Source organism: Euleptes europaea, chromosome 18 (assembly GCF_029931775.1).
Source record: "Euleptes europaea isolate rEulEur1 chromosome 18, rEulEur1.hap1, whole genome shotgun sequence".
In the NCBI taxonomy this organism is placed as follows: domain Eukaryota; kingdom Metazoa; phylum Chordata; class Lepidosauria; order Squamata; family Sphaerodactylidae; genus Euleptes; species Euleptes europaea.
Window position 1 is genome coordinate 34,009,811 of NC_079329.1, and position 12,674 is coordinate 34,022,484.

Consider the following 12,674-nt stretch of genomic DNA (forward strand, 5'->3'; position numbering starts at 1 on the left):
TACTGATAGGGTTGCCAAATCCAGGTGGGGCCTGGCGAGATCCAGACTACATTTCCTTGGGAGAAAATGGCTGCTTTGGAGGATGGAGTCTATGGAATCACATCCCTGCTGAGCTCTTTCCCCTCTCCAAATTTTGCCCTTTCCAGGCTCGGCCCCCAAATCTCTAGGAGCTGGCAATTCTAATGTCTGAAGTTGAATGGTATGATGTCAGCATCACAAAATATGTACAGTTATCATGCCTTCTCTTACTACTGGGTGACCACAAGACGTCCCTGACATGGAGGTCAGGGGCTGCAGCTTCTCAGCAGGTATCAGACATGCCATCTCCTTCCCCCCCCCACCAGATTTGCTACTGCAGCCTTCCAGTCCTTGAAGGCTGGTAGGCAGCCGGCAAAGTTTCTTGCAGAGGCTAAGTGATCCTCCCACACTGTACCATACCCAGCTCCTTTGAGAGCTCTGGCTTCTTCTCCTCTGGGAGGTATCTCTTTCGCAGGAGGTCCTTCTGTATCGGCAACAACATCTTGAAGAGCTGTTCATTTGCAATTTCGCAAGGTGGAACAACGATGCAACAGTCCAGGAACTCCTCCACACCCTTCACCAGCTCTTGCCGTCCCTCGGCCAAATAACAGTCTTGGCGGAACACCTGCCCAAGACAGAAGGGGAACATCAAGACTCAGAGAGTAAGGGTGTCTTAGGGCAGAGGCTGCTTGTAGGATGTATTTTCACAGGAATTCCCTGTGCTCTTTGCTTGCAACTTGCAAGTGTTAAGAATGAGAATTATTTTTTATTTTATTTAGAGCCAGTGTGGTGTAATGGTTAAGGTGTTAGACTAGGACCTAGAAAGCCCAGGTTCAAATCCCCACTTGTGCCATGGAAGCTTGATGGGTGACCTTGGGTCAGTCACATACCCTCAGCCCTGATCCTGTCTACTATTTGGATGAGAGACCTCCAAGGAATACCAGGGGTGTGACGAGGAGGCAATGGCAAACCACCGTCGAACATCTCTTGCCTTTAAAACCCCACCTAGGGTCGCCATAAGTCAGATGTGACTTGATGTCTCATGCTATTGGCATTGACTTTTTTGCCATCATTGTAAGTCAATTCAACACAAAGCAGTGTAAATCAATGCAATCAATAGCATGAGACATCATTGTAATAGGACTAGAGGCATTCCTGCGTTCTCAGTTTCTTGCTTCTAAGTTCCAGCTTTGCATGTGCTTTTCTCCCTCTAGTGATTGATTTGACATAAAACAACTTTAAATCCAGCATTAAAACTTGCCATTTAAATCTGCAGGGAAATAAACTCCATTAAAAGCTGCTTGATGTCAAGTCGACCACTAGAGGGAGCAAAACACGTGCAGAACTGACATCCCTACCTCCAACATAACAGGAACTTAGACTCAAGGAAAACGAGAATGTGAAAACAAAGTAAAGAGTAGTAGATGTGATATATTAAACAATATATACATGACAATGACAATACATAGTAAGATACATGATGAGGCAGTAGCCCTTAGGACATAAACACACATACAAAACAGATCCATTTGGAACATCCTTTTATGGCCCTTAGTTCACATTCTCATTGACCAAAGGGGAAGGCAACAAGACTACAGATTTCTGAACAGACCATCATGTTAATGTGGAAGGAACAGCTCCACTCTTTTCAGAGCCCTTCTGTTCCATCACACAGTAACAACCCTAGTGAATGAGTGAACATGCACACATTCAAGGTTTTTTTATATATATGTGCAAATTTGCCCCAACCAGGATGGCCCAGGGTAGCCTGATCTCATCAGATCTAGGAACATCTGTCATATAAAGTTGAAAATGAAATGTAATTTGGGGATGGAGCCTGGAGAGATTGGGGTTTGAGGAAGGGAGAGGCTTTAGCAGTGTATAATGCCATACCGTCTACCCTCCAAAGCAGCTATTTTCTCCAGGGCAACTGATATCTGTCATCTGGAGATCAATTTTAATTCCAGGAGATCTCTAGGCCCCACCTGCAGGTTGGCAACCTTAGGAACTGATCTTTAAAGAGGCAACCCTATCTGCAATGTTATCATACTATTTTTTTATTTGTGCCACTCACAAAAGGAGCCGGGGGGGGGGGGACACACCAGTCCACCCACCAACAAATTAAGAATCTCTACATATTCAGTGGATTCTTGAGATACGCAGGGCAGTTTGATTGGTAAGCTAACCAAATGAAAAGAAAATTGCCTGATGAGGCTGGAGCGTGCTCACCAAGCGGCACAGAATGTTGAGTGCAACAGAGTCAGTTAAACCGGGCAAATAAAGGATGGAGGGAGATGGGAAGCTGGACTGGTCCCATCCCTGAGAGTTTACAGAATCCTTGTAAGGAGAGACTATGGGCACTTTCACACATGCCAAATGCACTTTCGATCCACTTTCAATACGTTTTGCAGCTAGATTTTACTGTGTGAAACGGCAAAACCCACTTGCAAACGACCATTAAAGTGCATTGAAAGTGGAATGAAAGTGCATTATTCAGCATGTGTGAAAGTGCCCTATGTATATTGTAAATGTCCAGATCACTCCCCCTCCATCTTGATTCCTTGCAGTGTCCCAGTTTATGGAGATAGTATTATCGGCCTACCTTGGAGGCAGGCAATGGTAAACCCACCTCTGTTCATCTCTTGCCTTGAAAACCCATAGGGTTGGCTGTTTCTTGACAGCACTTCCACCACCACAACCTTACAAGACTCTTTGGTCTCACCCAGAAACTGCAAGATAAACCCTACTCACCCAGCCCAGACATCAGTCTGCACACATCTGGGAGTGGGACCCTGCCAACCCCTCCTTTATTTTGGCCATCAAGTCACAGCCAACTTATGGCAACCCCCACAGGGTTTTCAAGGCAAGAGATGAACAGAGGTGGGTTTGCCATTGCCTACCTCTGTGTAGCCACCCTGGTATTCCCTGGTGATCTCCCATTAAAATAATAACCAGAGCAGACCCTGCTTAGCTTCCAAGATCTGACAAGATTGGACTAGGCTGAGCTGTCCAGGTCAGGACAATCCTTTCTTAGGAGTTTTCAAAGGAAGCGATTCCATGGCTCTCTTAGACAACTGGAGATGAAAAAGATTTCAACTTACCCTTTCAGACATCATTGTTGAGATGGCTCTCCCAATCTCATGATAGGTGGTATAGTGGGGATCTGGGCCCAAGACCACAAAAAGGAACCTGACAGGCACAGAGACTTCCAAGACCGGGTCCAGCTCTACAGCATCCTTCAAGCGTACGAAAGCCAGAGTGGGTCGGTCCAGAAGGGTGGCACAGCCTGGTGGGAGGATGGATAAAAGATAGCGTATCATTTAAGGGCCTTGGAACAAGGAGAGAGAGAGAGAAAGGGAAAGGGCTGGGGAGATACAGAGCATGAGCAAGAAGGGGAGAGAACTGTGAAGAGGCAAAGGGGTAGAATGGGAAAGAGGGAAGAGAAAGGAAGGCCTTTTATGCAGGGACATTTCCTCCCCGCCGGCTGCTTCAGGGCTTCCTTTTGATTATGCATGCCTTTCCCGCCCGTCAGAGGTCACCTTGCTTTCCTGACACATTTTGCCCATGTTTTCCAGATTCTGGCTAAAACAGCATCTGGAAAAAATGGGCAAAATGTGAGGGGAGAGCGAGGCAATCTCTGACGGGCAGGAAAGGCATGATTAATCACAAGGAAGCCCTGAAGAATCGGTGGGAGTGACCGCGGGGAAAAGTCCCTGCATAAAAGGCTGAAGATAGCAAAGTGAGCCCAGTTCACAACTGAATTTTAATAAGCCAGATAGAAAAATAGGTTGCCAAGCTGCCTGGAATCCTCACCTCTGCAAAAAAGGTCATTGTGTGGCATCATTCTTCGCCTATAGCCTGGAAAAGGTACATCTAGCGCAGCATCCTATTTCTTGCCCCAGGAAATCCTACTATCAAGGCATAAAGACTACAACCCATCTTTATGGCTTGTCCTTAACATCTGGAATACTGAATGTGGTAAGTCCATTTGGCTAGGATGTCTAGTAACTATTAGTCTCATCCATGGGTCTTTGCCAGCCCTGCCAACAGTGATTTTTTGAACTGGGTGGGGGGTTCAGGGATTGAACCCTGGATCATCGTGTATTCAGAGGAAGTGCCACTGCCACTGAGCTATGGGCTCTCTCCACCCTTCCTGTGACAGGACGTTCACACATGAAAACATGCTTACCGACAAGGACCAACACAGCTTCTGAATCTGGCAAGATCTTCTCTAAAAGTGGCTTCTTAAAACCATGAGGTCTTGGCTGTTCCTGCAGCAAGAGGAATTACAGAAGGTAATTTCACAACTTTTTAATTTTTGTAATATGGAATGGGACGTTCCTCATTCATCTGCACTGGATTTGTGGGCAGTAATAGCCCCTTGATAGCCATCGTGGTGTAGTGGTTAAGGTGTCAGAATAAGATTTAGGAAACCCAGGGTTGAATCCCCACTCTGCCTTGGGAACTTGCTGGGTGACCTTGGGCCAGCCACACACTCTCAGTCTCGACCCTGGCAAGTATTTGGATAAGAAACCTCCAAGGAATACCAGGGGTGTGACGAGGAGGCAGGCAATGGCAAACCACCTCTGAACGCCTCTTGCCTTGAAAACCCCATCAGGGGTCGCCATAAGTCAGCTGTGACTTGAAGACAAAAACAAACAAACAAACACCTCCGTGCTTCAGAGCTGGTACTTGGTACATAGGATGTTTCCCAGGGCTTTGTTTTAAGAGAGTCTATGTTGGGATTCATGCCCCTACCTATGTTAGGTTATGAAAACCAGTGTGAGGTAGTGTTTAAGACTATCAGACTAGTATCTGGGAGACCTGGGTTCGATCCCCACTGGTGCCATGGAAGCTCGCAGGGTGACCTTGGGCCAGTCACACTCTTAGCCTAACCTACCTCACAGAGTTGTGAGGATAAAATGGAGGAAAGGAGAACAATGTAAACCACTTTGGGTCCTCACTAGGGGAGAAAGGTGGAGTAGAAATGAATTAAATAGTAAGTAATGATAATTATGCAGCAGCACACAACCTGTAAGCTAGAACGCTGCATATTCCACCACTCTGGTTTGGCACTCCAGGGTTTGAGACCCACTGATAAATGTACATTTCTCTCTATAGCTGGTAATTAAAATCATTAAAACAAGGCTACTACAGAACTTGAAAAATCCCAGGTGCCAGGTTGCTATGACACCTAGAAATTTCATTGTGGCTCCTAGTATTTTCAGAAGCGATTTTATTTCAGTGTCTCTCAGGGCCAAACTAGATGTGACATCATCTTCATGTCCAACACAGGGACTCTGCTGCCAACCCCGCCCTCCTCAGGCTCCGCCCCCAAAATCTCCCACCAGTGGCAAAGAGGGACCTGGCAACCCTACCTATTTTAAAGCCTAAAATGGTTGATTTAAGTGCTGCGGGATGACGTGCTGTTGTCGTTCCTCCAAATGGCTGCACCCCATGCAGCCATTTTGGTGCTTGGAAAAGGCGTGGGGAGCAAGAGTATTTTGTCCCACAGCGGCATTTTAAAATCACCCATTTTGGGCCTTAAAATGGCAGTGACGTCCCCACGGCAGACAGAAGGACACCATCACATCTAGTTTGGTGCTCAGTGATACTCAGTAGAAGTACAAAGCTTACTTATTGTTTCCCATCAGAAACATGTTTTGTTGTAAGACATAATGGGTGTGTATGAAGTTCTTGTCATTGCTTGTTTATGTGTTCACTTGACACTGTTCAAGGCCCGTGGCTACTGTATGGGCTTTTTCGCATTCTCATATTCCTTGCTTGTAAATTCCTGTTTCTTGGGGGAGGGGGTTCAGTTCCACATGTGTTTTGCTTCCTCTAGTGGTCCATTTGATGTCACACAGGTTTATATCCAGCATATCTCCCTGCAGATTTAAACTGCAGGTTTTTATACTGGATAAAAACTTGTGTGATATCGAATCAGCCACTAGAGGGAGCAAAACACATGCAGAACAGAAACACCCCCTCCCAAAGAAACAGGAACTTACAAGTAAGGAATGTGAGAATGCAGAAAAGTCCTATGTTAGAACCAGGCTGGGGATGGAGGTCGCACTTTCCAGAAGATACAGAATAACAGGGCTTTATCTGCTGTTTTACCTGCTCCGAGCTGGGGGAAAGAGTCTTCATCTCAATGGAGTGATGCTCTTGCAAAAGCGGCTGTGTTGTGTCTGCCTCTTTGCTGTCGGTCTGTTGCAACTGCCCAGGGGAAAGAGTGCCCAGCGAAACTGACTCATCGGGATGACTGTGCAAGTGTTTGCGGGGAGGGGGGATATGGGATGAAAGAAGAAAGGCAGGGGGGGAAGAGTTAATGGCTAAGTCTTCAGAGCAAGAATGCAACCTGCAAATAATTAACATTAATATATTCTTCAGTGCCAGTTTGATTCACAGAAACTAATAAAATGAAGTGCCAGAAGAATTCCAAGTCATTTGCTTCTATCCAGGGAACTGCTGGGAGAGTCAGCATGCTGTGAACACATGAACACATGAAGCTGCCTTATATTGAATCAGACCCTTGGTCCATCAAAGTCAGTATTGTCTAGTCAGACTGGTAGTGGCTCTCCAGGGTCTTTCACATCACCTGCTTGCCTAGTCCCTTTAACTGGAGATGGAGGGAATTGAACCTATGCCAAGCAGATGCTCTACCATTGGTTAAAGTGTCAGCTTAGGATCTGGGAAACCCAGGTTCAAATCCGTACTCTGCCATGGAAGCTTGCTGGGTGACCTTGGGACAGTCACACACTCTCAGCCCCGACCCTGGCTAATACTTGGATTGGAGGACCTCCAAGGAATACCAGGGTCGTGACACAGGGGCAGGCAATGGCAAACAATCTCTGAATGTTTCTTGCCTTGAAAACCCTATGGGGTTGCCATAAGTCAGCTGTGACTTGAAGGCAAAAGAAAAAGAAAAGAAAGATTTTGCAAAGTGAGACTTCCTTCTGCTGCTGCAGCCCACTGAGTCTACCAAAATTTTGTTTGGGGGAGGGGGTCAACAGATCCTCTGGAACTGCACAGGAGACAGAGAGCAATGGGTAGAAATTGCCAGCCCTCTTCTGAAGATGGATACATGCCGCTGTTCATCATGGCCACCCACACAACCTGCAGAGAACCTGGGTTTATTCCAAGATTTTTTCTCAGACCCAAGGGTGACATCCCTCCTTTCTTAAAATTCTCCATCTCACAATAAAAATGAGAAGTTCCCCAATTAAAAAAAATTAGACTATTGTCCGAAACCTTTCTTAAGTGACTGAGAATTACATTTCTGATACCTTTATATTTTCTGGATGATTAAATATTGAATGACTTCAGAGCTGTCTCTCCCCCCCACCCTTGAATAATACTGAAGTTATTTTTAACAAGTCTTCTTACTGTGGCCCGGGTTGTTGTTTTTTTGGCAAAGCATGTGAACAGAGGAAGCTCATTCTGCCTCCCGTTTCTCTGTCACATATTCACATATATCCCTTGAGCCAAGGATGAATCTGCTGTATACCATTACTTATTCACTGACTGGCTTCCCATCAGGGTTTCAAGGCAAGAGACGTTTGGAGGTGGTTTGCCATTTCCAGCCTTTGCATGGGCTGAGAGAGTTTGGGGAGAGCCGTGACTGGCCCAAGGTCATCCAGCAGGCTTAATGAGGAGTGGGGAATCAAACCCGGTCCTCCAGATTAGAGTCCACCACTCTTAACCACTATACCACGCTGGCTTCTACATCCAGCCAAAATGTGTGTGGCCTAGGGCTGCCAGCTTCCCGGTGGGACCTGGGGATCCCCTGGAATTACAGCTCATCTCCAGACTACAGAGATCAGTTCCCCTGGAGAAAATGGATGCTCTGGAGGGTGGACTCTGCGGCACTGTACCCCACTGAGGTCCCTGTCCTTCCAAGGCTCCACCCCTAAATCTCCAGGAGTTTCCCAACCTGGAGCTGACAACTTTAACCCCTCCCCTTACCAATGGCCAGGAAGAACCTGGCAATCCTAGTAGGACCCTTTTAGAAGCCTTTCCAAGTCAGTCCAGCCCCAGTGCAGGACATTTTCTTGGTCACTACAACAAAGAGAGCCAGGACTTTATCTATCATAAAGTACCTGGGCCTGCCTTTCCTTGTCCAGCTTCACATCCTTTCCCCCATTTCCTGATCCTCATCCTACTACAGGTAGAGTATCCCTTATCTGGACATCCCATATCCGGACTGATCCAAAAACTGGACTCTTTGAGCCAGCATGCAGGCAGATCTGTGCTGCCTGCTTTCAGTGTTTCCTCTCACCTAAAAATAAATAAATAAATACAATGTACACTGCATTGTAGGTGGAGACTGAAAGCCTGCTGTTAAATTAACATTTGTTGTTTGTTGTTGCTCTTTCTTAACAGCTGTTACAGGTATTCTGGTGAGAAAGTTACACCTTTGCTTTCTGGTGGTTCAATGTACACAAAATTATTTAAAATATTGTTATATATTACATTCAGGCTATGTGTATAAAGTGTATATAAAACATAAAAGAATTTGGGTCCCATCCCCAACATATCTAATTATGTATATGCAAAAATTCCAAAATATTCCAGTATACGGAAAGATCCGAAATACGGACCACTTCTGGTCCCAAGCAGTCTGGATAAGGGATAATCAACTTGTACTGAATACCTTCCTGTATGTAACCCCCAACCTAACTCGATATGTGCAGTTTGCATAATCCAGCGCAGATCTGAGATGAACTCCAGTCCCCAGATGTCCAGCTAGGGACACGTCAGACTTTTAGATTGGTGTCTGACACGGATACCTGTGTTGAAGTAGGAGGGTTCTTAAAACCGCCTCTCGGTCCTGTGGTTTGAGACGTCCTTCTTCAATCATGTGATCAAGTATCTGATTGGCAATCCCGGCTAGACTCCTCTCTGGAAGATCTAGAAGAACAATTCCTAGAGGGGCAAGAAGAGAGGAACAGCTATGCTAAACATCTGGAAATCCAGAAGAGCTTCCTGCTAGCATTTACAATGTACAAAGGAGGGGAATTTTAGGAACTTTCCAGGTAAACTTTGGTGTGGTTTGTTTTGTATGTGTAATAAACACAGTTGTTACTACTTTTTTGTAGGGGATCCAGATTCTTCTATTGACGCTATGTTTGTGCTACAGTTTGGGTTGGAGTGTATGGATTTTCCCAAGCAAGACTGACTACTGGGCACCTTTAAAAAAATCCTTGTTCACATAAACTGTTTCTAGAGAAATGTTTCCATGGATAGTGCCTTCAGACTGATTCTAAGAATATCTGTTCTAGATAAGTTAAAAGCAGTCTTCCTGTAAGGGAAGGCTGACTTAGTATTAAAATTATACAATCACATAACAAATATAAAAATATAGATTTTGTATTTTCAAAAACTAACTGTTTTCCAGACAGTAGTCCCAAGATTAGAAGTATATTTTGCCACAAACATTGACCTCCCCACCTTCAACTAACTAAGATTTTCTATAATTAAAATTGGTGCCATAAAAGCTTCATAGCTGTAGATCACATGCATAGCATTACATAAAAATAAGTACTTTTTCATATGACAGACACATCTTAAAAGGGAGGTGTAACATCAAAATCAGGAATATCTCTGTTTCTTAACAACATTTTTCTGATGAACGATGCTGTGGGCAAACTTTTTTTACAATACAAAATTTAGTAAAGCCACTAGGGGGTGCAAGAATTGTGTGAAGGCTAGATGTAGCCAGTGGACATTTGTTGGCCATCCCCAGTTTGGACAATAAAAATATAAGCATCCTCCAATCAAAGTTCATTTAGTTGTCCTCTGCTCCCTTTCATACCATTCTGGGTCAAAGCACCATGTATGCACCTGGCCTATTTATTACATTGAGGGATGCCAGCTCCAGAAAATACCTGGAGATTTTGGGGTGGAGGCTGAGGAGGGTGGGGTTTGGGGAGGGGAGGGACTTCAATGCCATAGAGTCCAATTGCCAAAGTGGCCATTTTCTCCAGGGGAACTGAACTCTGTCACCTGGAGATCAGTTGTAATAGCGGGAGATCTCCAGCCACCACCTGAAGGTTGACAACCCAAATTACATTAGCAATTGAGGCGGATGAATAGTTCACTTTGGGTCACCTTAAGTCAGTTGTGACTTGATGGCAAAACACACACACACAAGATGAGAGTCTGGACAATGAAAGTTCCACAGGGAAGGAAGCATTCCTGTTACTCCCACAAAATTACTGTCTGCGCATGGCCTGATGGGTGGTTTACATGTGGTGTGTAGATAGGGTTGCCAACTCCCAGGTACAAGCTGGAGATCTCCTGCTATTACAACTGATCTCCAGCTGATAGAGATCAGTTCACTTGGAGAAAATGGCCACCTCGGCAATTAGATTCTATGGCATTGAAGCCCCTCCCCTCCACAAACCCCTCCCTCTTCAGGCTCCGCCCCAAAAACCTCCCGCCGGTGACAAAGAGGGACCCGGCAACCCTACACGTAGAACACTTGATTCCTCCGTACTGAAGTGAGACATGAAAAGTCCTTTCCCCCACCTTTAGTAAAAGCCCTGCGCACTTCCATAAGGCTGTGGAAAGTCAGGTACGAGAGGTGAGGTCTCCCCCAGTGCCCCATCTCTTCAAAGTCTTCTTCAAGTTTGATCCAGTGAGAAGCCTCCATCCAACGCAATTCACTGTTCTTATCCATGACCAGTTCATGAAGTTCCACATATGCCTGGGGAGGAAGCAAAGGCTCATTAGCATAGTTGACACTTAAGAGTTTAAGGTAGGGTTGCCAACCTCCAGGTTGTTAGCACAGAGCCAAGAGAATATAACAAAGTGCAAATATATTAAGTGCTACAATATTACAACTATATACAAGGTGTCTCTTGTTTCAGTTATATACCCACAATCCTGTAGGATATATCACAGTGGGTAGCCGTGTTAGTCTGTTTGCAGTAGTCAAAAAGGGCAAGAGTCCAGTAGCACCTTAAAGACTAACACAAATATTTTCTGGTAGGGTATGAGCTTTCGTGAGCCACAGCTCACTTCTTCTGATACAGCTATTCTTCTGATACAATGGATTCACATTCTAGCTGTATCAGAAGAAGTGAGCTGTGGCTCACGAAAGCTCATACCCTACCAGAAAATATTTGTGTTAGTCTTTAAGGTGCTACTGGACTCTTGCCCTTTTTGACTACTGTATGATATATGTAAGTCTTTCGAGTTTTGTTCATATATAACATTCAATTATTGAGGTCCAATGCCGATACCAGAAGAATAGTACCGGCATTGGACCTCAATAATTGAATGTTATATATGAACAAAACTCGAAAGACTTACATATATCATACAGGATTGTGTGTATCTAACTGAAACAAGAGACACCTTGTATATAGTTGTAATATTGTGGCACTTAATATATTTGCACTTTGTTATATTCTCTTGGCTCTGTGCTAATTTCCAAACCTCTTAGGTACAAGTACAGAGGTGTTTGTTTATTTTCTACCTCCAGGTTGTCGCTGGAGGTCTCCCGCTATTTCAACTGATCTCCAGGCGATAGAAATCAGTTCCCCTGGAGAAAATGACCCCTTTGGCAATTGAACTCCATGGCATTACAGAAGTCCCTCCCCTCTCCAAACTCTGCCTTCCTCAGCCTCCACCCCCAAAATCTCCAGGTATTTCCCAACTTGGAGCTGGCAACCCTACTTTAAAGGCTAATTTTTGCTTTTGACAGCCAGAACTGAACAGCCAAAGCTACTCCAAGCATGGAACGGTGAGGGGATAGCATCACTGACTGAATTCCTGCCTGCTGTGCCGCTATTAAAAGCACAAGGAGCCCCAGCAGAAAGAAAGTAATCCTTTATTAGGGCAGCGAAGTGGTGGTGGAAGATGCCGTCAAGTCACAGCTGACTTATGGCAACCCCCTCATGAACAAAGGTGATTTGCTGTTGATGCCTCTGCATATCAACCCTGGACTTTCTTGGTAGTCTCCCATCCAAGGACTAACCCAAGCCAACCCTGCTTAGCTTTCAAGATTTTATAAGATCAGGCTAGCCTGGGCCATTTAGGTAGGGTAGCAAAATAGGGTTCTTCTAAAGATAGAACCACAGCTACTGCAACTGCAAAGAACACAGAAGGTATCCACACCCATGTGCAGATGTTCTGCTTAACACCTCTGGCACTGTGCCATAAAGGTTGACTTTGCCTACGTTGTTAGAGTTGAGAGCTGAGCATGTTGGTGTAGGAAGCGTGGTGCAAGATGACATGTACTGTTGCTTCTTTGTCCTAACAATGAAATGGTAGGGACAGATAACTGTGAAATGGACGCTTCCTGCCATCATTGATATGGGAAGCTAGACTGGCCTCCATTGAGAGTCAATGGAAGTGGCCCTGCTTGAAATTATGGAACATTCAAAACACATCTCCTATAGCTTATGCTGGGGGTCTCCAACATTGTGCTCATAAGGGCCATGGCACCCACAGTCACCTGTTCTGGTGCCCGTGCAGATTTTTAAAAATGTTGCTTTGACATAAGCTGCTACCACAGCACAAGGATCTGCACTGTGTGACTGAAGTTAACTTGTGGCTGGCTCCGCCTTCTGCGGCAGCCCTTTTGTGGCACCCATTTTGTTACTGCGCCTACCATGCCATGTCAGATTTCCAAATGTGCCCGCAGT

At 45.2% G+C, this 12,674-nt stretch overlaps 1 protein-coding gene across 1 annotated transcript in view; it reads right to left on the bottom strand.

Moving 5' to 3' along the window:
* Positions 1-12,674, bottom strand: part of SLC4A1 (solute carrier family 4 member 1 (Diego blood group)) — a 55,885-nt gene that overhangs the window by 26,140 nt on the left and 17,071 nt on the right. The window contains exons 4-9 of the mRNA XM_056863293.1: positions 10,552-10,729; positions 8,811-8,946; positions 6,139-6,283; positions 4,208-4,289; positions 3,120-3,304; positions 439-643 (exon numbers count right to left, since the gene is read on the bottom strand). Coding sequence (XP_056719271.1) covers positions 439-643; positions 3,120-3,304; positions 4,208-4,289; positions 6,139-6,283; positions 8,811-8,946; positions 10,552-10,729 — 931 coding nt within the window. The remainder of the gene's footprint in view (positions 1-438; positions 644-3,119; positions 3,305-4,207; positions 4,290-6,138; positions 6,284-8,810; positions 8,947-10,551; positions 10,730-12,674) is intronic.